A 27,380-nucleotide genomic window follows, 5' to 3' on the forward strand; every position below is an offset into this window, starting at 1 on the left:
TCCACTCCGCAGTGTTCTTTATTTACAAGGGTGCTGATAGGTGAATGTGCCCTCCATATATTAAAAAAACATATCTGTACGCACACATACTACACATTTACACAATCCTTCAGTCTTGGAATGTGCGGAAGAGTGTAAGGAACCAGGCTGCTCACTCTCTCCAGGTATTGGCAGAGGGAAGATGAAATTATGAAAGAAAGAAACTGGGAGACGTCTTAGAGGTCAGAAGTCAGAGAGGCAGGGGAAAGATCTGGAAACTGACAAAGGGTTCTTACGTCATGTGGATATGAGCAATGGTGTCTCATCTTTCCTCCCTGTTCCCCTCTGAGGTGCCTGGGGCTGGAGGACCTTCTCCAGAGGGTCCTCCAGCTACCCGCGTGACCCCCCAAACCCCTCAGAGTGCAGCAATGGCTTTGGCGGCCACCTGGCGGCCCAGGGGCAGGCTGAGGTCTGTGATAGCCAGGACCACCTTGGGGCTGGACATGGCTGACACCTTCACCAGTTCCGAAACCTGCCAGACAGACAGACAGAACGAATGACAAAGCTGCTTCCTGGGACTACCTCATGGTGAATGCAATGTCCCAGGAGGAAAGAAGACCCCCTCCTGTCTTTTTTTTTTTTTAAGATTTATTTTTTATTTATTCCGCCCCCCCCCAACTGTCCTACTCTCTCTGTCCATTCGCTGTGTGTTCTTCTGTGACCACTTCTATTCTTATCAGCGGCACAGGAATCTGTGTCTCTTTTTGTTGCATCATCTTGTTGTGTCAACTCTCCATGTGTGCGGCACCACTCCTGGGCAGGCTGCGCTTTCTTTTGCTCTGGGCAGCTCTCCTTATGGGGCACACTCCTTGCGCGTGGGGCTCCCCTACGCGGGGACACCCCTACGTGACACAGCACTCCTTGCGCGCATCAGCACTGCGCATGGGCCAGCTCCACACGAGTCAAGGAGGCCCGGGGTTTGAACCGCGGACCTCCCACCTGGTAGGCGGACGCCCTATCCACTGGGCTGAGTCCGCCTCCCCCTCCTGTCTCTGAGGCTGGCCCCTGAACCCCAAACTCCACTAAGACACACTGACCCCGCGTGACCTCGAGAGACGGTGCTCACCGTGGTGAAGGGCATGAACTGCAGGATGCTGCCGTGGCTGCCCTCCTCCAGGCAGTCCACACACTCCTCCATGAACCACTGCACGAACTGAGTGTGGGGGCCAGCGGTCCGCGACCCCAGGATGGAGGAAATGAGCAGGAACAGGTTGGCTGTGTGGCATGGGGAAAGGGGGATGAGAATCCCATGAGAAGGGTTAGAGAAGAGGATAGACCCTGAGAGGAGATAGGGGAAAAAAACAGGGGAAGAAAAAAAAAAAAAGTACAAAGAGTGCCCCCAAAATGAGGATGTCAAGGGAAGTGTAAAGGGAAAATCCTTGGGGGAGACTGCAGAGTCAGCAATTGGGGAGGTGGGCCAATGTGTAGCTGGGAGTGAAGGGGCACCAGGAGGATTCCAGCAGGATGAGGTGGGGGTGGGCAGCACTCACCCAGGACCCGGTTCAGAGGGTCCCTCATGTTGACTGTGTGGAGCTGGGAGGCTGAGAAGGAACTGCTCATGGACCGGTCAGCTGTGGAATGAGAGGGGAGAGGAGCCCTCGCCCACTGTCCTCCACCAGTAGAGGTGGGGCAAATGGTACATGGGGGTCCCAGAGACGAGCCTTAGCTCAGAGGGCCCTGAGTGTAGAGAGGTCGCTCGGAGGAGATGGAGAGGAACCACACAGGTGAGTGAGCACCTCCAGGTGCCACCTGTAAACCCGGGGGTCTTACAAGGATCAAACCACTTACTCCTCATAAATGGCTCCATTTGACAAATGAAGAAACTGAGATTCAGATAAGTTAAGCAACTGACTAAACATCACAGGGCTATAGATGGTAGTTGGTCTGCTAGACCCTAAAAGACCTCAGAGAAGCTAGGATCCTGAGAGGCTCGAGAAATCTCTGGAAACAGGAAAAAAAAAAACGCCTCACAAAGCAGGAAGTCTCAGATGGAAGAAGAGTGCCAAGGTAAGGACATACGACATCTAGGCAAGTCTAGAGTCAGGGAGGGAATTCTTCAGGCAGGAAGAGTGGCAGCAGCCCCAAGTCCCAGCGCGGGCCTGCTCCAGGCCCTCAGGGCACGTGTAGAGGAAGGAAGGTCAGAGCTGGTGAGTCAACCGCACAGACTGTGCCTGAGGCCATGAACTCACTAGAGTGTGTGAGTGCGTAGGGGTGAGAGAGCTATCTTTTCTCCAGGCTAGGAAATAGTATAGCTCCTCAGGGGACAGCATGGGACAAGGTCCCAGCAAGCCCTCTCTGACCGTCAGTAAGGAAGGCTGCGGCTGGGGCACAGAGCAGTGCAGCTTTCTTAGGGAGAAGTGAGCGTCCAGGAAAGGCAGCAGCCAGCCCAGCCCGTCCACATACTCACTGGGACTCGAAAGGTTGTTGGCATCGTCTTCATTGGAGCTCAGCAGTCGCATCAGCTTGGATGGCTGCATGTCGTCCAGGGGGAAGAGGCTGATGTAATCCTGGGGGGTGGGAAAGTCACTATTGCTGGCCCTGGATCCCCAAATTCCCAGTCAACAGGAAAGAGTTCTAGAGCTCAGATCTGACGAGGGAGGAAGTGCCAACTCCCCACGGCCATCGGGTGGCACTTCCAGCAGGGTCACCTTCCTCTGAGCCTTGGTCCCCTCACTGCACCCCCTCCCAGAATCCCTAGTGAGGAACCAGCAGAGAGCAAAGTACTCTCCTCTTAGAGGACCTGCCCACAAAGTCCCCCTCCAGACTAGCCAAGCCCTAAGCCCCGAGGGCAGCACCCATGCCTGGCTCCCTCTGCCTGGTAAGGCGTCTCTGACCAGTAAATGCTTAGCAAGTGTTTACTGAATAAACACCCCAACATTCGAGTGGAGGGGTCTCTACCTCGATGTCTTCACGGTGTCTCTTCTTTTGGCGAGAGGATGCCTGACTCTTGTGGGAGGAGTAGGAACTCAGGGCACACCACACAGCTAGCCTGGCAAGGGGTCCCGGGAGAAGGGGGATGTTAGAGAGGCCCACAGGGGGTTCCTGTGCCCATGCTGATCGGGGATGCCCCACACTCTTGGAGCGATACCAGGTGAGGGGTGCTGAGCCTGGAAGCCCTGGGGTGGGTAGAAGAGCAGAGCAGGCCCTGAAGAGAATCCTACTTAGCAAGAGCAGTGCCAGGAGGGTCCATGAGGCTGTGCCACTTGGAGGAGTCGGTGAGCAGGCCTGGCAGGATGTGACCCAGCAGGACCAGGGTCACCTGCTGCATGTCTAGACAGAAAATGGAGTAGAGCAGCTCCACCGCCCGCAGCGTGTGCTCCTTCCGTGTCTCCTTCAACAGCTCCTGGACGGACAGGTTGGGGAATGGGGAGTGGGGAAGGTGGGTCTGGGGCCCTAAACTCGGGGTCCCTACATCCCTGCCATTCCAGGTCTTGCTCTCTGCGAAGGTGCACTGGCTGAGCCCTCGGGGCAGCTCCATCCTGGGGCAAGAACTGCCCTGGGACAGGGACGTACCTCTGTGTTCTGATATATCTTCCCACAGCTTTTAGTAGCTGCCCAGGTTACAGTGGCCTCTCAGAGAAGCCTGGTTGACCAGGATGGGTGCCAGGAAGTGAGGGGGCAGCACTGGGTTTGGTATTTTTCTCAGGAGGTCTCCCTGGGTTTGAGGACACCTGCTCCCTGGCCATCTGTCTGGCCACACACATCCCAAGGTACCTTCCAGTACCTTGATCAGGTTATTGCAGAACCAGTAGACGCCTCCCATATGCAGCAGGGTGTCAAAGATGTGGATGGAGCGGCTGTCCACCCACCCCTTCTCCAGCACCTTCGCAAAGATGTCTGTCAACACCTCCTTGATGGGTCGCTTGGGGGGCAGCAGGTTCCAGTAGGGCATCGTGTCCACGCCCGTGGATGGGAATTTGATCTGTGTGGCTGTCTGCTGCAGCACGTCAGCACACATGTGCTCCAGGATCGAGCTCATGATGACCACCCTGGGGGAGGGGGAGGGACCTGAAGTTCAGGTGGACGCCACACCAGCAAGGGGAGGGGAAGGCTAGACTTTCCCCAACTTGGGTTACGGAAGTATTCCTGCGGAATTAATCTCATTCTATGCCAGGGGAGGGGACAAAAGAAAGTTGCAAATCCCCAGCGTACCTGACCCAGCTAGGGCCAGGACTAGCTCCTAGCAGGACTTCCACCTGCAGGGCGCAAAGCCTATTAAAAGGAAAAGGGACAGAGGTGGGGAGGGGGAGCTCCCCCCCCACCCCCCCCCCCCACCCAATCCCAGCAGACACTCTATTTTCTCTGTTTCTATTTCTCTCTCCTTCTCCCAAGCCCCAAGCCTGGGGCCCTGCCAACCCTCTGCATAAATAAATACAATCATTTCCCCTTGGCTGAGCACTTGTGGGGGGTTCCCTCCAGCCTTGGCCTCATCCCAACGTAAACTGTTACTTCCAGGAGAGGGGCCCAAGGTTGCCCCATAGGGCTCTTCCCGGCCCTTGGTAACTGGGCAAATATGAGTGTAGATCCAGGAATTTTCTCAAGGAAAGAGTCTTCCTTCACCTATGACTCCAGACTGGCCCTGAGTGCTAACTATTTCTGGAAAGCTGGGTTCTCTGGGAAAGCTGCTATGTCTTCCCAAGCCACTTTTCCCACCTGCACAGTGGAGTCATAGAATTCCCACCATCCCTCACCCAGATAGGATGTAGGGGGCTTAGAATGGATTGCGCCAGAGCAAATCTTCCATTATTTGTGGGGGGAAGGAGAAAGGAAAATAGAAAGAGGCAAGGGAAAAACAGACTCTCCTCAAACTTCATTTCAGCCAAATATTTCAACTCTTCCCTTCTAAGACATCTTGTGAACCATCACTCACAAATTACTGGTTGGGTGAATGAACCAACGAAATTCAACCTAGTTGAGGTTGCCAGGGAGAGCCTCCAAGCCCCTGAAGAGCCAGAGCAGGAACATGACACAAAAGACAGGTGGGGTGGGAGGGGGCGGGAGAGACGAGGCTTGTCATAGCTCCCAGACAGTGCTGTAACTCAGATAATTACTTTGTTCTTCTGGGCAGCTAGTTCTCCAGAACTTAAGTCCTCTGAACAATAGCGGTTTCGGGCCTGTATTACTGACATACAGCAGGTTCTGGCACAGAGACACATACTGAATTTAAGCTGAAAGTCAGTGGTAAATACATAAATAAGAAAGCGAGTGAGCAAGGGAATAAGTGAGCAAGTAAACAGTGTGTTGGGGAAGGTAAGGGGGACACTGGTCACTAGTCCAGGGAGAGGGAGGATGGGTTACTGACCTCTCATTGTAGAACTGCAGGGTGTTCTCACTATACAGAGGGCCTGCCAGCTGACGGATCATCTGCAGAGACTTCTCACGCTCGTCCAGCCCCAGCATCCGGACATGGGCCACAAGCCAAGCTACAGCACACACTGCCAGACTGCACACCTTTCCCTTGATATTATCTGTGATTTTCTGGGTGAGGGGGAAAAGGGTGACTGGGGCTCCAATCTCCCCTTCCAAGGCCTCTGTGGGCAACTAAATGCAGCAGGTGGGGCCCTGGCCACCTTCTCTACCTCTCTCCACCACAACTTTGATTCTCCCAGAGTTACCCATGGGTGGGAAGGAGGAACTAAGAATAGGATCGAGGGTCTTCTTGTTCTTACAAAAACATAACAAGCAATCAAAGACTGGCTCTGGTCTCAGTGGAGAGAAGGCTGCTGGAGAGGTGGGGCTGAGAAGGAGACAGCTACCTGGATGGACTCGAAGGCCAGAACCCCGTTCTCCCAGGCATTGAGGATTTCCAGGATAGCCGCTGAGATGCTGAGACAGGCCTCGTGCCACTTCATGTGCCTACAGGGGAAGGAGGGTGGGAAAAAATCACCACAGGGGAGCCTGAAAAGGGCTCAGAAGAGAGGGTCTTGCCCTGACTGCCACCCTTGGAATTGCACCCAGGCCACTTACACCAGCTTCATCTCTGAGGAGTTATTGAGCAGGGCCACTAGGGACTCCACTTTGGTGGAGTCTGGCCAGAAGCAAGGGTGGTCAGGGTTCAGGACCTTGCCCTCTTCGGGCATGCAAGTCTGCATCCAAGTCTCAAAGAAGGGCACCTCCGCTCCTGTGCTCGTCTCGGACAGAATCACCTGGAGAGGAGGGAGAGGCACGGGCCAAGTGAGAAGCTGGTGCTGGGCCCGGCACAGCTCCGCACATTACTGCCATGCTACTTTCCCTTCTCAGCCCAAAGGAATGGGGACAAACTGGTGGAGGACGAAAATGGGGGGCTCTGCTGCCACCTAGTGGTCATTGTGAGTGTGGCACTGAGGAAGTCTGGGTATTACCAAGGGGCATCCATTTACTTTGCTCAGGGTGGGCACCCTGATTTCTGAGATCAGTAGAACCAACTGGCTTGGGAGACTGATGGGGGCTGGGCGCTAGGTGGTGAGAGTTGTTTCCCCCCCTTTCTCTCCTCCCCTTGGTGTTCCCCACTCCCCTCTCACCTCTGAGCCATAGGTCTGGGCCACATGGCATAGCATGAGGAAGGAGATGTCAAAGAGTAAGGCACGAACTGAGGCTGCTTTGGCTGTGGGAAGGATAAGAAGACCCATCCCTCAGCCTAGGACAGGGGTCCCAAATCCTCATCTGGACTGAGAGGGGACCAGGATTTGTATAAAGGAAGGTCAGGACCAAGTGGCTCCTTCAGAGCCCTAAGGCTCAGGATCCTTTTCTTGGGACTGAACTGGAACATCACCCCTTCCTTGGAATCAAAAGAACTAATACTCTCCTCCCCAAAACACAACCAACTCTTAAAGGGGGAAGAGGAGGGACAGACGAGCAGATGGCTTTAAAAGTGTCCTTTTCTCAGCATCACCCTCTTTCAAGGCTCCCCAAAAGCTACAGCCATGGCTCAGGAGAGGAAACAACTTGATCTCAGTAGGAGCAAGAATCCTCTTCCGTGCCCTGCTCCCCTCCCTCCACGCCCCTCCATCAGTGCCACCGGGGCCTAGGGCGTACAGAGGTGACTTACTGCCTTCTCCGCTTCCATGAGTGGTGAATTCATTCAAACTGTGGAAGGAATGGACACAAGTCACATCAACCAGGGCAAGGAATGAGTGACTGGGGGGCTACACACTCTCAGAGAGCTTTCACTAGAATTTGATTTACAGGTTAACTTAAAATTAACACCTTGCCACAGAAAGGAGAATTATTTATATCTATTTTTTAAAAGCCATCCAAGGCCTAGAGAAGGGCTCAGTGAACAAAATTCTGTACATTAAAACTCTGAGTCGGGAAACGGACTTTGGCCCAGTGGTTAGGGCGTCCGTCTACCACATGGGAGGTCCGCGGTTCAAACCCCGGGCCTCCTTGACCCGTGTGGAGCTGGCCATGCGCAGCGCTGATGCGCGCAAGGAGTGCCTTGCCACGCAAGGGTGTCCCCCGCGTGGGGAGCCCCACGCGCAAGGAGTGCGCCCCGTAAGGAGAGCCGCCCAGCGTGAAAAGAAAGAGCAGCCTGCCCAGGAATGGCGCCGCCCACACTTCCCGTGCCGCTGACGACAACAGAAGCGGACAGAGAAACAAGACGCAGCAAATAGACACCAAGAACAGACAACCAGGGGAGGGGGGGAAGTTAAATAAATAAATAAATCTAAAAAAAAAAAAAAAAAAAAAAAAATCTCTGAGTCAATCAAAAAAGTCAACAAAATGGACAGCCCCCTGTTAATGACATACAGGGAATTCCTCCATGCCTGCTGGTAAGGCCTTGCCCCCTTAATGGGCATCTCCACTTCATCCTCAGCTGAAGAAAGTGAGCACTTCGAGTACAGAGAAAGGGCACTTCCCTCCTCCAGCGCCTCTAGCCGGGCTGTTCTGCTTTGGCCTGTGACCTCCAGGTGAGATCTAGTACTGAGAGTGCTGAGTCCAGTGACTGACCCCGATTCTGCTACCTCCTCCCTTCAGACATGTCATCCCCCCCACACACACACATACACCCCTCCACTCAGGGGCATGGCCTTCCTTACTGGATGAATTTCCGGGCAAAGGATTTAAGCTTCCCAGTGGCAGCAGCAGCAGCCAGCAGCAAGTCCAGACTCTTCCCAGACAGCATGTGGCCCAGGACTCCCAGCAGCCCCTCTGGAGACTTGGAGTGGTCTGCGTCCATTGTCTGGATATGGAACAAGAAGCCAAGTCCTGAGGAACACTGCAGAACTCCCATCCCCAGGCATAGCCTAGTCATGTTTCCATCACATGATATACCATGACCTGCAATTTAATCTACAGCTTTGTGACTCCAGTCTGGAAACCATTCCTAAAATCTACCCCTATGCCCCATGCATCCCTCTCAACTCAACTGGGATGACAGCGGTGGGACTGGAGTGGGAGAGGTGACTGTGGTGAGATTGTCTATGGCTTCCACATGGGAAAGTGAGCTGACATAAGTGAAAGCACCTACCACAATGCTTGGGATACAAGCAATGCTCAGCAAGGGTTAATTTTCAGTGGTGCTTCCCTCGCCTGCCCCCTCCCTCTGTGTCCAAAGCAGTTATGTATAAAAGGCAGAAGACAGTGGTTTGAAGCCTCAGTTCACTTTTTTGGAAGTAGAAGGGATGCTGGGAAGAGGAGTGATAACCCTGGTGGCAAGGGAAGAGCATGCTCACCTTGAGAATGTTTGTGACAGTGGGCTCTGCCCGAAGGATCAGCCCAGGATTGGGCTGGATGTTGGCATTTTCTCCTGATTTCTGCTGGGGTGTGTGCTCCCGGTCTGCTGTGCTGCGGTCATAACCAGTTAGCCAAGAGAAAGGTATAGGAATAGGGATAAATTCCTAACACATTCCCCAGTCCAATCTCAGAAGCAGTGGCACAGCAAAGGGGAAAAGCAGGTATGAACCTTTGGGGTGGGGGGTGAAGTTTAAGAAAGCAGTTTAATATTGCAATCACTTCAACTTATCATTAGTTATATATATTTTGAAAGTTCATTTAAGATTAAAGGAAGATTTAGACATTTTACTTTGATCATTATAGCAGTTTAATATGATTGATGAATTCCAAAAAGAAATATTGGGTTATACTTGTAATCTGATCTGTACCTGGGCATGACTGAGTTATGATTAGGGCAGTTAAAAGGCATGGCAAAGAACAGAGTTGAGGGTTTTCTAATGTTGGAGTACTGATGTTGGAGTATGATGCTGAAGACTTAAGCCGGAGCCTCAGGAAGTCAGCACACAGAGGAAAGAAAAGCCAGCACCAGGAAGGAAGGAACCTTGAACCCAGAGAAAAGCAAGCCCCAGGAACATAGGAACTCAAGAAGCCTGAACCCTTGCAGACATTGGCAGCCATCATGCTCCAAATAGACTTTGGTGAGGGAAGTAACTTATGCTTTATGGCCTGGTATCAGTAAGCTCCTAACCCAAATAAATACCCTTTATAAAACCAACCAATTTCTGGTATTTTACATCAGCACTGCTTTGGCTGACTAATACAGTCACAAAGAAGGGTATGAGTTCAAGAACAACCAGGAGTGCAAAGCTCTGCTCTGAAGAAACCTGCGTCTTCTTTTCCCTCTTGTTCCCTGTGACTCTAGGCAAGGCTGGCACTTGCAATCTTAACTCTAGATAGGAGGGGAAATGGCACCCAGCAGCCCGCCCTGGACACGGAGAGGGAAGTCAAGTGGTCCTTGGGATGGCCCAAGTGAGCTCACACTTACCGCTTGGCCTCAAGTTTGGTCACACTGGCTTCTGACAGAAGCCCCTGCTTGCTACATTCTTGAAGTAGGTAGTTTGTACAGTCACAGCTGGGAGAGAAAAGGAGGAGGGAACGTGCACACTGTTGGGACTTGTGAGGGATGGGAGCAACAGTCCCTGCCAGGTGTCCTCCCCACTCCTTCAGGATGAAGAGAAGCTGGAGTGCCTCAGGGAAAGTAGAGGGGCTCTGGGTACTTGGCAGCTCCTGCCCTTGCCAAGGGGAGTGAACAAGGAGACACAGTCCCCTGAGGCGTCATTTGGCACAGAAGAGCAGGACAAGAGCCCAGACACCTTCCAGTGGAGCAGGGGTGAGCAGGGGAGCTCATACTTGCAGCGCTGGTCAGCTTTGTCCAACAAGGGTGTGAGCTTCAACAGGAACTCAAAAGCACAGTTGACATCCTCTGTGAAGTCCTACAAAGAGTCAGAAATTTCCATCTGCCTTCAGGGTCCTCAGTCCCACCCACACCCTGCAATGCCAGCTCAAAGAACACCTTTGTGAAGAGAAAAGCCTTTAAGGAGGCCAGATTCGCCCCCCGCTTCCAGCAGCTGGATGGGGAGAAGCATGAGGTGTCACTGCTCCCTCTGCGGTTCCTGGACGGCACTGCCTGGGCTGCCGGGTCGCCTTCTGTTTGGAGCCCGGGTGTGTGTGTGCGCATGCACACAGAGGCTCAGGCATACACACACACTTCCAGCCTTCTCCCAGGTACAAGGACACACTACTACCTAGCTGGGGTCAAACTGGCCCTTTCCTTGCCCTTGTTCTTCCAGGGCAGAGAGGTCCTCCCCTGGTCCCATGCCACCCCATCTCTTTTCTTCAACTCACCTTGTCCCCATGACAGTATTTCTTCAATTTCACCAAAACCTGTGGAATCTGGGGGGTGAGGTAGGGAGAAAAGCAGGAAGTTCAATTTCTTTTCTCTTTCACCTAGAACTGATGACAACCCCTTCTTCCCATGCTCTGAGCAGAAAGGAACATTCCAGCCCTCGGAGTGAAGTCTCTCTTCAAGCCAAGGCATAAAGTGAGGGAAAGCCAAGTGCTCGATGCCCCTCAGCCTACAGGGTCCAGGGACCCCCTGGCCTCTATTGGATCAACAAGGAAAGGATCAACAAGCAAACCCCAGCTTCAAGGAGGACCAAGGCCCACCTTCCCTGGCTCCCCTCACTGCCCTGCACCAATCCAGGTGACAGAGCTGGCTAAACAGCACCTCTGTGGTAAGAAATGCGAGTCCTGCCAAGTGGGCTAAATACAGGCCTGGGACCTCAAGAGAAAATAATCAGTGGAAACTTGTGAAGCGGGACCTGGCAGGCTAGGCACAATGCCAGCAGGGAGAAACAGAGGTTCAGGGTATCACTGGTTTTCCTGAAAATCCTTCCCAGACTGGCTCCATGTCTCCAGGTACCTTGAGGAAGGTGAAAGCTGTCCACTTGAGCTCTTCTGTACCTTCTGGGGACTCAATGAGCCCCACGAAGCAAGCTTTCCAGATCTCCAGGACAAACAGTGGGGTGGGGATATGCTGTGGGAAGATCCAAGGGGAGGCATAAGAAGGTACTCACAACCCCTTCAGCCTTCTGCAGGCTCCAGGGGACCAGATAACATAAGGAAAAGTAGCAGAACTGAACAGGACCACGAGCCACTTAACACCACGAATCAGGAGAAATCCTATTTCCCCCAAGAAGGCCCAGAAGAATCCTCCCCATCTTGGGGAGACAGAAGCAACTCTGTCCGCTGCAGCCACAGCAGCCTCCCACCTGCATGCGCTTCACCATCATCAGCTGTTCCACCAGGGGCTGCGTCTCCCCTGTCAGGTTCATGGTGCCCTCGAGCAGGACCACTGCGTGGACTGTGGGGAAGCCAGTCTTGTGCAGCTGCTCTGAGTGCACGGACAGCATTGTGGGGATGCTGAGGGGAAGAGGAGCAGGAAACAGTATATGGAGAGCTAGTAAGGGTTGGAGAGAAGGTGAGAGGGGATAGGGGCCCCATCTTTCCACTCACACCCCAGGGCCTTTTCTCTCTCTCCCTGCACCTTGGGAGCCAGGTACCTCCTAATGAGTGTGCTGCACTGCTCAGCCTGGCTCCGGAGCTGGGGGTTGCTGAGATTGGCCAGGATCTCCCCAAGCTTCAAAAGTGAGTGTTCAATGGCAGTCCATGAGGCTGATGGAGAAAAGGAAAAACAGACACATGATGAGAAGCAAAGGAGGGGCAGGGACTGGCCCCAAACTCCTCAACTTAGGCACCCTGTGGGCCCACAAAACCACACTGGGGTGCTTCCCCTGAGGATGACATGGAGGCCTGAAGAGCAGCATGCACTTGTTCTAGAAGGGCAGCAAGCACCAGGGCTAAAGCCCCTAGAAACCATGCCCAAAAGCCTGATTTCTAGGGGATGCACCCAACTGACTTTAGAGACAAGCTACAACACAGCACAAGCAGTGGAAGAGAGACAGAGGAAGATGAGAGAGCGCCAGTGGCTGGAATAGTGGGGGTGTCCACAAGCCACTTCAGGAATAGGTCTACCCAAAAAGCTAACCTGGTGAGAGGCCAGCCACTCTCCCGTCTAATCAGGCTGGGTTCCTAATGTCCTTCCATGTTTGCCCACTCCCTTGTCTGAGCCTTTACTCTTGCTGCACTCCCCACTTCTGAGATGTCTTTCCTACTCATCTTCATCTCTCAAAATCCCCCCATCCTTCAAGTCCCTGTTCAAGCCCCAGCTCTAATTCAACTGACCTACGACTCATACAACCAGCCTAACCTACTGATCTCCGTCTCCTAAACACCTTCATCCATCGTGGGTACCACATTATCTAGCACTTAATTACAAGTCCCTTATCCTAGTTACAACTCCAGAAGAGCAAATGATGAATAATGGCACCAACTAGCCCATTAACCTCCATGTAGCATAAGGGGGAAAAAACACAAAAAGACAAGATCTGAGATCCACTAAATTTAAATTAAGCATCCACTCATTTTCAGCCAATAAACATTTATCAAGTGCTTATAATAAGCCAGAAACTGCCAGTATAACTCATTTTTATGTAGTGGCCATCGTTCTGGACTTTTTGCAGGCAATAAAACATCTTTTGAGAAGTCACAAATATACAAACCCTATAACAAGTCCTCCAACCAGGTCCTGAAGACCTGAGTGTGCTGCATTCTAGCATTTTCTAGATACTGGAGAAAAAGAGACCCTTTAGTGGTCCCAAGCCACCACAAGACTGTGGCCTTCAGGTCTTATGCCCAGAAATACTGGGGTCTTCCCTCCCATCAGGTGATCTGTCAGTTCTCAGGCTCTGGAAGGTTCCAATATTTAGCATTTGAACTTTCAAGAGGTATATGGCACAAGAGGCCTGAAAGCAGACAGTTACTGTATTTAAAGAGATGTTTTCCCATGTATATTATATACTAGTCTTGCTCCCCAACTAGCAAGTATGCTTGTTGAGGGCAGGGACCCTGCCACATGCTTCCTAGGTGGCCCCCCTCCCGCCACCCCCAACACCTGGCACAGTGCTGGGCATACAATAATGCTCAGTAAATACCTGTTGGTTGATTGGCTCGGGTGCCACCCTGCCCAAGTCCCTGGGATGTATGCAATGCTTATGGGGAGAAAAAAAAGGAAGTGGGATGATTTCAGATCCTCCTGAAAAAAAGTGGGATGGCATCCTGCCTCTCCCCTCTCAATTAAAGAACTGGCTATGGGAACAGTGGCAGGCGGGGCTCAGGGGAATCAGGGGACATACAGGCCTCCTCTACTTTGGCGATGTGGAGCAAGGCCCGGTTCTTGGTGCTGCTGAGGGTCTTCTCCAGGCGCTGCAGGCACATGGCAAGCTGCTTCTCCCCAGCCGCGCCTCGTGTACCAGCCTCCAGTCCCTCCCGGAACCGCTCAGCAGAGGCTGCAGTGCAGCGCAGGAGCCAGTGGAGGGCGCTGAGAAGGGCTCGGCACAGCCCGATGCACTCCTCTGCTTTCCCATGACAGCTACCAGGAAAGGATGAAAAATGTGTCTTTGCTCCAAAGGCTAAAGTCTGACCCAGGCCATTATCCCCAAGTCTCTGACACTCTCCTGCTGGGGAATACAGTTGGGAAACTAGCAAAGTCCTGGGGAAGGCACCTATTCCAGTTTGCTTCCACTGAACAAGATTTCAAATGAGCTACTCCAAATAAAGAAGAGGCATTTTGCTCTAAAGGAAAAAGCAAAAAGGATGGGAATGGGGATGTCCAGAAGGGCAGGTGGGAAGAAGAAATATGGGAATCCAAAGAGCTGGTCTCAGTCTATGTGCTGGGAGCGTCTCCTCTACTCTGGGACCAGGCTGGGTGGTTGTGAGCCCCTTCACCCCCGCTATTACCTCAGCCGGTCACAAAACATGTCCATGATATCCAGCAAAGCCTGGACACACAGGTCCCGGGAAAAGTCATCAAACTGTGGAAAGAACATCAGAGATGTTACAAAGTCTCACACATGAGACCGATGGTACATTTCAGCTCATCTTTCCAACAGGCTTCAGACTCTGCATCCTTTTAGCGTTGGGAATTGGCTCCTAATTGCCAGCCCCACACCCCAAGATTCCCCTCCCCCCAAGGGAAAGTCAGCAATGCCAGGTGGAGGCATTATGTGCTGCCCGTCTAGCCCCAGAGGTCACAAGATCAAGGCAGTCAAGGAGGTAGAGGTATGCCCTGCCCTACCACATCTCTGACCTTCTTCCCCATCTAGCCCGTGAGTGGCTACAGTCATACCTTACTGATAGCTGTGAGGACAGAGGAGTAGGACACCATCTAGAGGGAAGGAAGAAAGACAAAGTACTAATTTAAGTAGTGTTCAGACAGCTAGTACCCCACACAGTAGAGAAAAACAAACACTGAGGCTTTAAGTTGCTGCAACTCTCCTGAAACCTCAACCCCTCCAAAAGGCCTTCCATAAGCCATTAAAAAAGAAGTAGTGGGAAGCAGACTTGGCCCAGTGGTTAGGGCGTCTGCCTACCACGTGGGAGGTCCACAGTTCAAACCCCAGGCCCCCTTGACCAGTGTGGAGCTGGACCATGAGCAGTGCTGATGCACGCAAGGAGTGCCCTGCCACGCAGGGGTGTCCCCTGTGTAGGGGAGCCCCACGCACAAGGAGTGAGCCCTGTAAGGAGAGCCGCCCAGCATGAAAAAAGTGCAGCCTGCCCAGGAATGGCGCCGCACACATGGAGATCTGACACAAGATGACGCAACAAAAAGACGCATATTCCCGGTGCCGCTGATAAAGATAGAAGCGGTCGGAGAACACACAGCGAATGGACACAGAGAGCAGACAAGTGGGGGGGGGGGAGAGAAATAAATAAATCTTTAAAAAAGAAGTAGGAACACTAGGCACCATCTCCAGTCCTGCTTCTGTCAGACTCACTGCAAATGATATCATTAGCATACACTCACTGAGAAGCTCCTTTGGAGGTATTCAAAGGTGCCCTGTTTCACACTCAAATGCTACTCACTGTCCACCATAAACAAGGGTTAACTGCCTGCTGGTGGGTGGAAGAGTGGGCAAAAGTGAGGAGATGTGACTTTGCTCCTACAACTTCTGTTTAGAGGGAAACGGACTTTGGCCCAGTGGTTAGGGCGTCCGTCTACCATATGGGAGGTCCGCGGTTCAAACCCCGGGCCTCCTTGACCCGTGTGGAGCTGGCCATGTGCAGTGCTGATGCGCGCAAGGAGTGCCGTGCCACGCAAGGGTGTCCCCCGCGTGGGCAGCCCCACGCACAAGGAGTACGACCGTGAGGAGAACCGCCCAGCGTGAAAGGAGAGTGCAGCCTGCCCAGGAATGGCGCCGCCCACACTTCCCGTGCCGCTGACGCCAACAGAAGCGGACAAAGAAACAAGACGCAGCAAATAGACACCAAGAACAGACAACCAGGGGAGGGGGGGAAATTAAATAAAATAAATAAATCTTTAAAAAAAAAACATAAAACTTCTGTTTAGAAGAGTGGTTTTTATTTGAACTAGAACTAGAGACGAACATTTTTCACACTAAATATTCCAAGGTAGTAAATGTCATTACATAAAATCGTACTCTCTCTCTAGGATTTATTATACTTCCTTCAAACCCCTTGCCTGATGAACTCCTGCCCCTACCTCCCACCCAAAGCTGCAATCTTTCCTATGTGCTCCTAGTAAATCCCCTTACATCCAGCATTACACTCACCACACATAAGCGTGCCTGCCACCCACACTAAAGTAGGAAAATCAGAAGCACCTAAGTACAAGGGTTCTTTTACTCAGTGAGCAACACAAACTTGTTGAAAATGTTTGTAGAATGGATAATTAAAACTCATTCTTGGGGAAAGCGGACTTGGCCCAATGGTTAGGGCATCCACCTACCACATGGGAGGTCCGCGGTTCAAACCCCAGGTCACCTTGACCCATGTGGAGCTGGCCCACGTGCAGTGCTGATGCGCGCAAGGAGTGCCATGCCACACAGGGGTGTCCCCCACGTAGGGGAGCCCCCCTACAAGGAGTGAGCCCCATAAGGAGAGCCACCCAGTGCGAAAGAAAGTTCAGCCTGCCCAGGAATGGCACTGCACACACAGAGAGCGGACACAAGATGATGCAACAAAAAGAAACAGATTCCCGTGCTGCTGACAACAAAAGAAGCGGACAAAGAAGAACACGCAGCAAATGGACACAGAGAACAGACAACTGGGGTGGGGGTGGTAAGGGGAGAGAAATAAATAAAATAAATCTTATAAAAAAAAACTCAATTCTTGGGAAGTGAATGTGGCTCAGCAGATAGAGTGTCCACCTACCATATAGGAGGTCCAAGGGTTCGATACCCAGGGCCTCCTGGCTTGTGTGGCGAGCTGGCCCATGCACAGTGCCACTGTGTGCAAGGAGTGCCAGCCCACACAGGGATGCCCCCATGTAAAGGTATCTCCTGCGCAAGGAGGGGCCCCTGAGCAAGGAGAGCCGCCCAGCGCGAAACTGCAGCCCACCCAGGAGTGGTGCCACACACATGGAGAGCTGATGCAGCAAGATAATGCAACAAAAAGAGACACAGATTCCCCGTGCCACCTGATGAGAATATAAGCAGACACAGAAGAACACACAGCGAATGGACACAGGGAGCAGACAACGGGGGTTGGGGGGGTGTGGATAAATAAATAAATCTTAAAAAAAAAAAAATACTCATTTTAGATCACCATTTCCCAAAGTATCTTCCAAAGCTTCTGTGTCCAATAGTAAAGTCACTAGCCACATGTGAGTGTTTAAATTTAAAATAATTACAATTAAAGTAAAAACATCAGTTCCTCAGTCATACTAACTACATTTCAAGTGCTCAGAAGCATAGAAATTGTATTTAACTAATGTTTTACATACTTAGTAAAATTTGCTCACAACAGTGCTTTGTTACAATTAAACTGGATATATATTTGCAATGCACTGTACCCTTACAATGAACTCTATATTGCACAGAAAAGATATAGAACATTGCTATTATCACAGAAAGTTCTATTAGACCATGCTGCTCCAAAGGTTTCTTAAGATGTTAAAGAGATTTTACACACACATGGCTTCTGTGTGAAATGAATTTCAGAAACCCTAGATTAAACATTTGCACAGAGCTTTCTTTATGGTAGGACTTCTCAGAACTATAATATACGTGTATACAATGAAAATCTCTAAGATAACACAAGCATTGCAAGGAGTCTCACTTAACTAGTATTTCCAAAATACATTTTGGGAAATTCTATGTGAACAGTGAGCACCCTGAGGACAGAGTGCTGAATTTCTGTTTTTCTAGCGCCTGGTCCAGGACCTGGCACTTAATAGGTCCTCCTCGGTTAAGTTTTTATTGCTTCAAATTGATGTAAATTCTTAACTAGATGTACTCAGAAAAATGTTACATTAAAGCAAATCTCTGTTATTAAAACCTATTCATTGCCCTCATAAGATTGATGATCTATTTCAAAGGGAAAAAAATAATTTGTCTTGAATGAAATTAAACACTACAGCAAATCTTTTAAGTTGTCATATTTTAAAAAATAATTAAAGCATGCTAATAAAATATGGAAAATACTATATATAATAGTTACAATGGTATACTCAAATCAGAGGGAAAATACACCAAAACAAAACAGGCTACAAGGACTGCAACCATTAAGATAATCATCTGCCTCGAGGGCCAACTCCGCTGGAGGAGTGGCAATCCCCAAAGCTTGAAGAAAGCTAAATCAGCCTCAGTGACCTCATTATGGTGGATTTTACAAGTATGGCAATTCCCTCCATGAATAATTTCTTCATCACATGAACAGACTGCTCTCCGTTCAGACATCCTTAACTAGTATTCTTGGATGAACAGAAACAAAACCCAGAGAGGGCTTAAATATACAATTAGTGTTTAGTGCTACTGTGAAACTACAGCAAGTGTCTGACAGTGACCAGAAAGTTGGGAACCTGCCTGCAGGATGACCATAACGTTCCAGGCAAGTGTTTGTTTATTTATAACTGATGTCCCCATAGCAAGACCTTGGCAAAGAATTAAACCTTGTTGGATATCAACCTGTAGGGGGAGCTGGATGTTCCCACTAGAAACTCACCCCAAACTACAGGAATAGAAAACCCAAATTCTGTATGTTCTGGGGGATACTGTAAGTTCAAATGAATTTATGGTCTCCAAATTCAGAAATCTGTTAAGTATGTTTTGGCTAACCATATCAATAAAGCACTGCTGCTCCAGAGACCTAAAAATACTTCCCACATGGTGAGCTGTTTTTCATGGAGGATTTAACCTTTTCCAGTCTTAATATTTCTATCAACATACAAGTTCTAAATTGCCACAAGGCCCCAAAGGCCAGAGACCGCCTGTGCGGCTCACCTCCCATGGGCATAGGCTAGACCAAGCGTTAGGAACAGAGTGACCCTGTGGCTGCTCTCTAATCCTCTCTGTTCTTCCTCAAATGCAACACCCCTAATCATTCCAAAGTGTCCTCCGTATGCACACTGGATCAAGGAGCCTCCTGGCGCCATATCAAGAATAAATGACTGATGCTGCATGGCACTTCACAGGTCACAAAGGTCTTTCGTATATATTTATTTATTTCTCTTGGACTGTTTCTCCCTCTTACCTTTCCCATCAGTGTTCACACACTTCAAGCTTTTTCTAGTCTTCCCACAGACCCTACATTTTCATTGAACCACCACCCTCTCTTCTCATATCTAAATATGAGTTTTCTACACTCATTGTCTCTACTTCCCCAACTTCCCATCCACTCTGCAACCTACTCTAATCACTTTTCTGTCCTCAATACTCCAGGAAGCTGTTCATTAAAGCGACTGACCAATTTGCTGTTGTTAAACCCAATGGTTACTTCTCAGTCTGCTCTTACCTGACCTCTTGGCATCATCTGATACCTCAAAATACTCCTCCCTCATTGTTTAAACCCTCTTCCCTTGGATTCTATTCACAGAAGATTCTCTTGCTTTTCTTTTCTCCTCTCCAACCTCTTTTCAGACCCTGATGGAGAATTCTTTTCCTATGCAAGGCCCTTAAATGTGATGGGTTCCTCAGGAATTTGGCTTAGGTCACTTTTTGGCTCACTTTCCACATTTTGAGCCATTATACCCTTGCCCATTTCTTCAATTATCATGTGCAACTGACAACTCCTAAATCACTATCTCTAGTCCAGACCTCTCTTTATGAGTTCCAAGCATATATATTCAAACACCTACTGAGTATTTTCTCTTTGATAGCCTACACAGGCATCTTAAATTTAACAAAGCCAAAATCAAACACGTCGTCTTCACCCATCACCCGCATTTCAACCCTAACAATAATTCTACTCTACTGCCAATGTTCCTTTTTTCCCCCAAAAATCTATTTTATTGCTACATATTAATAAATCATTCAATTTATCAACCACTGTTTCTTAATGATCCTATCAGCCCTCCAGTTGTCCAAACCAGAAACCTAAGCACTATCTGGCTTCTTTCTCTCCTTCACTTCCCTCATTCTGTTAATTACCAAATCCTCTTAAAACACAACGTCATAAATTGCTCTTGATTTTTTTTTTTCTGTTGCCACTTCCCAAGTTTATGCCAACATCAACTGTCTCCTGAATTACTGCAATAGCCTACATCAGGGGTTTGCTCACAAGCCAAATCAACCAGGTATCAAAATATACCATAAAGCTATAATAATTAAAGACAGTGTGATATTGGTGCAAGAAAAGACAAATAGATTAATGAAACATATGAGAGTCAAGAAATAGATCCTTGTATATATGGAAATTTAGGATACAATAAAATCTGATCAATCAGTAAAAGCAGTTGGGCCAACTGTCCATCCATTTGGAAAAATAAATAAATTTGGATCCCTTCTTCAAACCACAATAAATTCTAAAAAGATTAAACAAAATAAATATAAAAAATGAAACTTATGTGTTAGCAGAAATAGTGAAGACTATAAGGTGTTGGTGGTGGGGTGATATATGGGAATCCTGTGTGGTAAGCATGATTGTTTTGTTAACTCACAATTTCTAAAAAACAAAAACAAAAAACACGGCCTTGGGCTTAATTCTAAGATAAATTCAGCTGCCCGGTGTGTGCAATATGAAGGAAGAGTGATTAAGCAGAGAAAAGGAAGAAGAATCTATTTTGTTTCAGGCATAAGGATAAAGATAAAGGGAGAAAAACAAGAAAGCATGTCAAATTGGGTAAGCCTAATGAGATCTTGACTCCTTGAAGACAGGCACTATGGCTTATTCCCTTTTTGTTAACTGCTATTAATTACAAATAATACCTTGAACCTTGAAGCCATTCCGTAGTTGATAAAGAGATGAAGGGAAGAAGCCTTGTTCTCATTTAGTAACTGATTAATGTTAGGATTTAAAATGGATTTGAGAGAGGAAAGCAGACGTGACTCAGCAACTGGGCTCCCATCTACCATATAGGAGGTCCAGGGTTCAATGCCCAGGGCCTCCTGGTGAAGGCAAGCTGACCTGTGTGGTCACCTGGCTCACGCAGAGTACTGGCCTGTGCAGAGTACCGCCCCACGCAGGAGTGCTGGCCCACACGGAGAGCTGGCACAGCAAGATGATGCAACAAAAAGAGACACAGAGGAGAGACAATAAGAGACGCAGCAGATCAGGGAGCTGAGGTGGTGCATGAGAACAATTTCCTTTCTCCCACTCTGGAAGGTCCCAGGATCGGTTCCCAGAGCCACCTAATGAGAATACAAGCAGACAAAGAAGAACACACAGTGAATAGACACAGAAAGTAGGCAACGGGGGGGGGGGAGGGGAAGGGATAAAAAATTTAAAAATCTTTAAAAAGAAAGAAAAGGATTGAGGGAGATGTGGCTCAAGCAGTTGAGTGCCTGCTTCCCATGTGCAAGGTCCTGGGTTCAGTTCCAGATGCCTTCTGAAAAAAAACAACCAAACAAACAACAAGCAAAATAAATGAAAAAACCAACTCAGGGGGACGTGGATATGGCTCAAGCAGCTGGGCACCCACCTACCATATGGGAGGTCTGGGGTTCGGTTCCCAGTGCCTCCTAAAGAGGGTGAGCAAGACAGCTCGCTGGTGGGGCTATGTGACACGACAGGCTGGTACGGCGAGCTGATGCAACAAGATGACTCAGCGAGATGATGCAACAAAGAGACACAGGGAAGAGACACAAAAAGCAGGGAGCAGAGGTGGCTCAAGTGATTACGTGCCTCCCTTGCCACATAAGAGGTCCTAGGTTCGGTTCTCAGTGCCTCCTAAAAAAAGATGAATAGAGAACAGACAGCAAGTGTAAACAACTGGGGGGGGGGAATAAATAAAATAAAATAAAATAAAATAAATAAATAAATAACCAACTCAGGGGAGCTGATGTGGCTCAGTGGTCGAATGCCAGCTACCCATATACAAGGTCCTGGGTTCAATCCCCGGTACTGATATCTTTAAAAAAAAAACAAAACGATTTGAGTTGGCATGATTAAAGAATAAGGAACAATTTGGAGTAGTATGGTAGGACAAATAATGGCTTCCAAAGATGTCTATGTCTTAATCTCTAGAACCTGTGAATATGTTACATGGAATAAGAGAATTAAGGTTGCAGATGGAATGAAGGTTGCTAATAGCTAACCTTAAAATATGGATATTGTCCTGGACTATCCACAGGGATTGATTGTAATCACAAGGGTCTTTAAAATGTGGAAGAGGAGGAAGTGGCTGTGGCTCAATTAGTTGGGCTCCCATCTACCATATGGGAGGCCCTAGGTTCGTGTCCCAGGGCCTCCTTGTGAAGGAAGGCTCGCCTGCACGCTGCAGAGAGCTGCCGGCCCACAAACGCCATGGAGAGAAAACTCAGCAAAGTAATGCAACAAAAAGGGAGACAAGCAAAAATACATAAGAGTGCGCAGCAAATAGAGTAGATAAAAAGCAAGCCGCAAGGGGGGTGGGGGAATAAATAAAAAATAAAATACAGACACAGAAGAATGCACAGCAAATGGACACAGAGAGGAGACAGCAAGCAAAAAAAGCCATGGGGAGTGGCTAAAAAAAAAATGTGGAAGAGGAGAACAGAAGTATCAGTGTCAGAATGATAGGATGTGAAAAAGACCCAACTAGCCATGGCTGGCTTTGAAGATAAAAGGGGCCCATAAACCAAGGAATGCAGGCAGCCTCTAGAAAAGGCAAGAAAACGATTCTCCTCTACAGCCTCCAGGAAAGAACTAGTCCTATTGATCCTTTGATTTTATCCCAGTGAGATCCATTTTGGATTTCTGACTGCCAGAACTGTAAGAAAATAAATTTGTGTTGTCTTAAAAATATATATATTCTGCATACTAAGAAAAAAAAATCACAAATTTAAAAATGTGATAGGAAGAAAATTTAAAACATATATAACAGGTAAGGATTACAAGACAGATCATATTAAAAAACGCTTAAAACTCCACTGAATTATATATCTGAATATGGTCAAAAGGGGAAATTTTAGGTGGGTACATGTTTCTAGAATTTAAAAAAAAAAAAAAAGGACTAACAGTGAACCCTAATGTAAACTGCTATGGACCATAATACTATAATTATAATAATAGTCTCTCATCAATTGTAACAAAGGTACCACACTAATGAAAAATGTTAACCATGGAGGTGGGTATATGAGAACTCTGTATTTTCTGCATGATATTTCTGTAAACCTAAAACTTCCCTAATTAAAAAAAATAATTCTTTTTGGGGTGAATAAAATGTTCTAAATTGATTGTGGTGATGACTGCACAACTCTGTGAATATATTAAAAACTATTAAATTGTACACTTATTTTGGGAGAATTGCATGGTATGAGAATTGTATCTCAATAAAACTGTTACCAAAAACTCAGTCAAGGGGAAACGGACTTGGCCCAGTGGTTAGGGCGTCCGTCTACCACATGGGAGGTCCGCGGTTCAAACCCCGGGCCTCCTTGACCTGTGTGGAGCTGGCCCATGCGCAGTGCTGATGCGCGCAAGGAGTGCCGTGCTACACAGGGGTGTCCCCCGCGTAGGGGAGCCCCACGCACAAGGAGTGCACCCGTAAGGAGAGCCGCCCAGCGTGAAGGAGGGAGCAGCCTGCCCAGGAATGGCGCCGCCCACACTTCCCGTGCCGCTGACGACAACAGAAGCGGACAAAGAAACAAGACGCAGCAAAAAAGACACAGAAAACAGACAACCAGGAGAGGGGAGGGGAATTAAATAAATAAAAATAAATCTTTAAAAAAAAAAACTCAGTCAAAAAAAAAAGATAAGGAAAAAAAATCAGTCAAGAAAATAAACAATAGGAAAATGGGTAGATGATACACATAATAAACAAGTAATTCACATAAGATATACAGAAAGCAAATAAACACGAAAAAAATACGCTCAACATCACAATTATGGAAATGCATATTAAAAGAAGATAAAATGTTTTTGCTTCTCCAGAAAAAATTAAAAAGATTTTATTCAGCAGTGTGGCAAAGGTGTGGGGAAATACCATCAAACATTATGGAGGAGGTGTGAACTGACACAATCCTTTTTTAAGGGCAATTTTCAGTATCTACTATAAATCTAATATGTGTATACTCTTCAAGTCAGCAATTCTATTTCTAGAATACAAAAATATACAGAAAGGTGGTTGTAAGGATGCTCAGTGTAGTGCTATTTATAACAGTCAAAAATTAAAAACAAAGCGGGAAACAGAGGTGACTCAAGGGATCAGGTGCCTCCCTCCCACATCGGAGGTCCCAGGTTTAATGCCTGGTGCCTCCTAAAAGAAACAAGGAAGATAAACAGGCATAGCAAGTGCAAACAATGAGGGGATTGTGAGAAATAAATAAAACAAATCTTAAAAAAAAAAAAAAAAAAAAGATGTGTCTACTCTGGAATAGTATTTGACAATAAAAAAGATCAAACTACTGACATATGTAAGAAAACAGATGAACTCCCCAACACATTATGTTAAGTGAAAGAAGACAGAGTATAAACATTTCTACGAAATACAAATACAGGCAATATGAAACTATGGTGATAAAAATCATTTAGTGGTTGTGGGAGAAAGTGATGGGCTGAAAGGGGCACAAGACAACTTTCTGGGAGGATGGAAATATTCTAGATTTTATTTTGGATGTTGGTGACATGAGTATACTGGGGAGCAGTTGTAGCTCAGTGGTTGAGCACCTGATTCCCATGTACAAAGTCCAGGGGTCAATCCCCAGTATCTCCTTAAAAAAAAAAGTATCTAATTGATTTTACCACAATAAAATAAAATAAAATAAAATAAAATAAAACTCATTGAACTGAACATAAGATCTGAGCATTTTACTGTATGTTAATTTAAAAGCAAATCCTAATACACTATTCCTCCACTTAAAACCTTTTAAATGATTACCCATTATCCTAGAATAGAGCCCAAACTCCTTAGCATCACCCACCAGATCCTTTTTGACCTAACCTCTGTCTTCCTCTCCAAATCACTCTCCTTGAACTTGATATACTAGCCCAGTAGTTTGCAAATTATGGTCCAGGGACCCTCAGGGGTCCCCAAGACCCTTTCAAAGGTCCTCAAGGTAAAAATTCTTTTTAAAATACTACTCAGATGTTATTTGCCTTTTTCACTCGCATTCTCTCACAATTGTATCGTGGAGTTTACCAGAGACTCCATGATGTGTGATAATACTTTATAATGAAATATGTCAACAATTGGAATATCTGTATAATGCAGTAACCTGTACTTTCTAAATTACCAGTTCATGATGTTACAAAATCATGCATGGGTAGAAGAGAGAACAATGTATTTTACAAAATCATGCATGGGTAGAAGAGAGAACAATGTATTTTAAAGTTCATATCAGCTATTGAATTTTAATGTAGTATCAATATACAAGTTGTCTAAAATGCTCCTCCTTTTTCAAACTAAATCCTAAGTGTGAGACCATATTTTCTTCTATACTGTAACCAAAACAGCATATAGTGACAACTGAATGCAGATGTGAGAATCCAATTGTCATCTATTAAGCCAGACATTAAAAAGAATTGCAAAAATGTAAAACAGTACCACTTTGCTCACTAATTTTTTTGTTTTGGAAAATATGGTTATTGTTCATAAAAATATTATTTATATTAACATGTAATGAGTTTGTTACTTTTAAATGAATCTTTTTTTTAAATCTCAATTTTAATTTCTACAATGGTAAATATGGATAAATATAAGAACAAAAACAAAACTTCTGTGGGGTTCTCAATAATTTTTAAGAATGTAAAGCAGTCCAGGAACCAAAGAATTTAAGAACCAGTGCTCTAGCCATACCAAACTATTTTCAGTTCCTAAACAAAATCATGTGATTTTTGCCACCCTCCCTTTGCATATGCTTTTCCCTCCCCTTTCACAGTCTCAACAGTCTGCCTGTTAAACTCCTACTCAATATTCAGGTCTTGGTTTAAACAACCCCTCCTCCAGAAAACCTTCCCTGATGGCTCAGAATGGATTAGGTGCCCCCTCCCATGAACTCCCATAACTTATCCCATAACCAGCTAAATGTGTGCTGTGGGGTGAGATCCTTAAGAGTTGGGGTCAGGTCTTGTCCACAGCCAAATTCCCAAGGCCAGTATTGCCCAGTACATTGTTGATTGATAGAACTGTGAATGTAATATTCATAACGACCAGTGAAGTATTATTATTTTCATGGGAAAATAGACTCAGAGAAGTGATCTGTTCAAACAAATTCACCTAGAAGTGTAAGCTGACAATTGCACTCCAAGTCTTTTACCTCCAAATCTCTCACTGCTTTGATTAGGTAGGGCAGTTTACCTGGGAACTTATGGCATACTTCAGGTAGGACAGGATGAGAGGGTTGGGGGAAGGTCCAATCATAGCCTGCTCCAGCAGTGCATCTGCAAGGGGAATAACAAAGACTGAGTGGTTACTTTTCTGGGTTCATCCCTCCTTCCCTCCCTTCCTTTCCATTTCACTTTAGACCTGCCAGGTTGAGAATGTCCCAGGTGGCTCCTTTGGGAAAGAATTTCTTCATGTTGATTGCCCATTGGTAGTCACTCCAACGCTCCTTCCAGGCTTGTAAAATGGCTTGCTTCAGGTTCACCACCTTCATGACTTCACTTTGAGGAGGCGGAGCCACTAGCGGCAAGCTTTGAAGTGGGAGAAATCGAGCTAAGAGACGAGGTTCTGAGGAAAATGAGAGGGGAGGGCAGAGTTAAATGAAATGGAAGAAACACGGGAAGATCTAAGAGACAGAAGAACGAGAAGGACGAAAGGAAAGCAGGCAAAGTAGGCATACTGTTAGGCTCTTCCCTTCTAACCAAATCTTTCCAGGTCTGGGGCACTAAGGGTCAAGGGGGCTAATTACAAGAAGGAAAGCCAGGGCAGCAAGGGGTTCCGCCAGTTCCGGTTGTTTAATTACTCCCTTAGCCCCGGCTGCGTCCCTCAGCCTCTACTATCCCAAATCCAGATATCCCACACACACATCTCCCCCACCTCCTGTAGCCCTCAAACTGTAATTCCCGATTTTCTTTTCATCCATTAACTCCCCAATTTAAACCTACCGGACAACCCAGTTCTAGCGCCTACATGCCGCCATTTTGCTACTTGTCAAAGAGCTCATTTTTTATTGGCTGGGAATATCAAGCATAAGCCAATAGAAATGCAGTAAGCGACAGGTCCCGCCACGACGACTTCTGGGAATTGTAGTTGCTGGGCCTGGGAAGTCATTTGTCCGGTCTACGAACGAAGCTAAGGACTGATCTCGAAGGCCACCATTGTTTCTCTCTCGAAGGAGAAATTCTAGAAGCTGGGCATCACAGAAACGTGGAGGGTGAGGAGGCTCTTGAAAGGCTGCTCACAGTCAGCCATCCCAATGATGTCACTGTCGACCCAGTGTTTAAATCAGATTCCAACACCCTTTAATGACCCACTAGTTAGTAAGCACAGCAGACGTGTTGGTGTTCAGCAATACGTTCTAACGCTTTCCTTGCCTTTTTTTGTTCAGGCTCCTTGGCTACCAGAGTTGTACTTGTACTCATGCCTGTATCCCAGAAGTGTCACTGAGGTTCTGCTAGTTGCACACACATCCCCACTTCACCGCCCCCCAAATCTGAGTCTTCTCAGAATCTCCTGGCCCTGCAAAATG

At 47.6% G+C, this 27,380-nt stretch overlaps 1 protein-coding gene and 1 non-coding gene across 5 annotated transcripts; both read right to left on the reverse strand.

Moving 5' to 3' along the window:
* Positions 1-27,380, reverse strand: MED24 (mediator complex subunit 24). Of its 4 annotated transcripts, none has more exons than XM_058284172.2 (27): positions 26,797-27,380; positions 26,216-26,419; positions 26,048-26,130; positions 14,501-14,539; positions 14,113-14,186; positions 13,509-13,744; positions 13,308-13,364; positions 11,817-11,928; positions 11,526-11,676; positions 11,177-11,290; positions 10,600-10,647; positions 10,105-10,187; positions 9,740-9,826; positions 8,694-8,805; positions 8,058-8,200; positions 7,067-7,104; positions 6,540-6,622; positions 6,007-6,185; positions 5,796-5,895; positions 5,342-5,517; positions 3,764-4,028; positions 3,201-3,382; positions 2,938-3,028; positions 2,447-2,546; positions 1,530-1,610; positions 1,106-1,254; positions 1-511 (listed from the first exon to the last, which is right to left on the reverse strand). In XM_058284172.2, the coding sequence occupies exons 2-27, from the start codon at positions 26,343-26,345 to the stop codon at positions 395-397; spliced, it is 3,030 nt and encodes a 1,009-aa protein (XP_058140155.1). In that variant the 5' UTR covers positions 26,346-26,419; positions 26,797-27,380; the 3' UTR covers positions 1-394. The 4 variants fall into 4 exon arrangements, with proteins under 4 accessions (XP_058140155.1, XP_058140157.1, XP_058140156.1 ...); XM_058284174.2 differs by having other exon boundaries at positions 26,220-26,419; positions 26,797-26,853; XM_058284173.2 differs by lacking the exon at positions 13,308-13,364 and having other exon boundaries at positions 26,797-26,859.
* Positions 6,704-6,806, reverse strand: LOC111761995 (small nucleolar RNA SNORD124). The gene has a single exon (XR_002795215.1). It is a non-coding gene; the product is annotated as a small nucleolar RNA SNORD124 (small nucleolar RNA).

The sequence above is a fragment of the Dasypus novemcinctus genome, chromosome 21 (genome assembly GCF_030445035.2).
Source record: "Dasypus novemcinctus isolate mDasNov1 chromosome 21, mDasNov1.1.hap2, whole genome shotgun sequence".
NCBI classification, from domain to species: Eukaryota; Metazoa; Chordata; class Mammalia; order Cingulata; family Dasypodidae; genus Dasypus; species Dasypus novemcinctus.

Coding starts and splice junctions, on each gene's coding strand:
- MED24 (XM_058284172.2), bottom strand. CDS start 26,345: ATGAAGGTGGTGAACCTGAAGCAAGCCATTTTACAAGCCTGGAAGGAG. Junction 8,201..8,693: donor CTGTCACAAACATTCTCAAG/GTGAGCATGCTC, acceptor TTCCATATCCAG/ACAATGGACGCAGACCACTC. Junction 4,029..5,341: donor CTGCAGTTCTACAATGAGAG/GTCAGTAACCCA, acceptor CCCCTCCCCCAG/GGTGGTCATCATGAGCTCGA.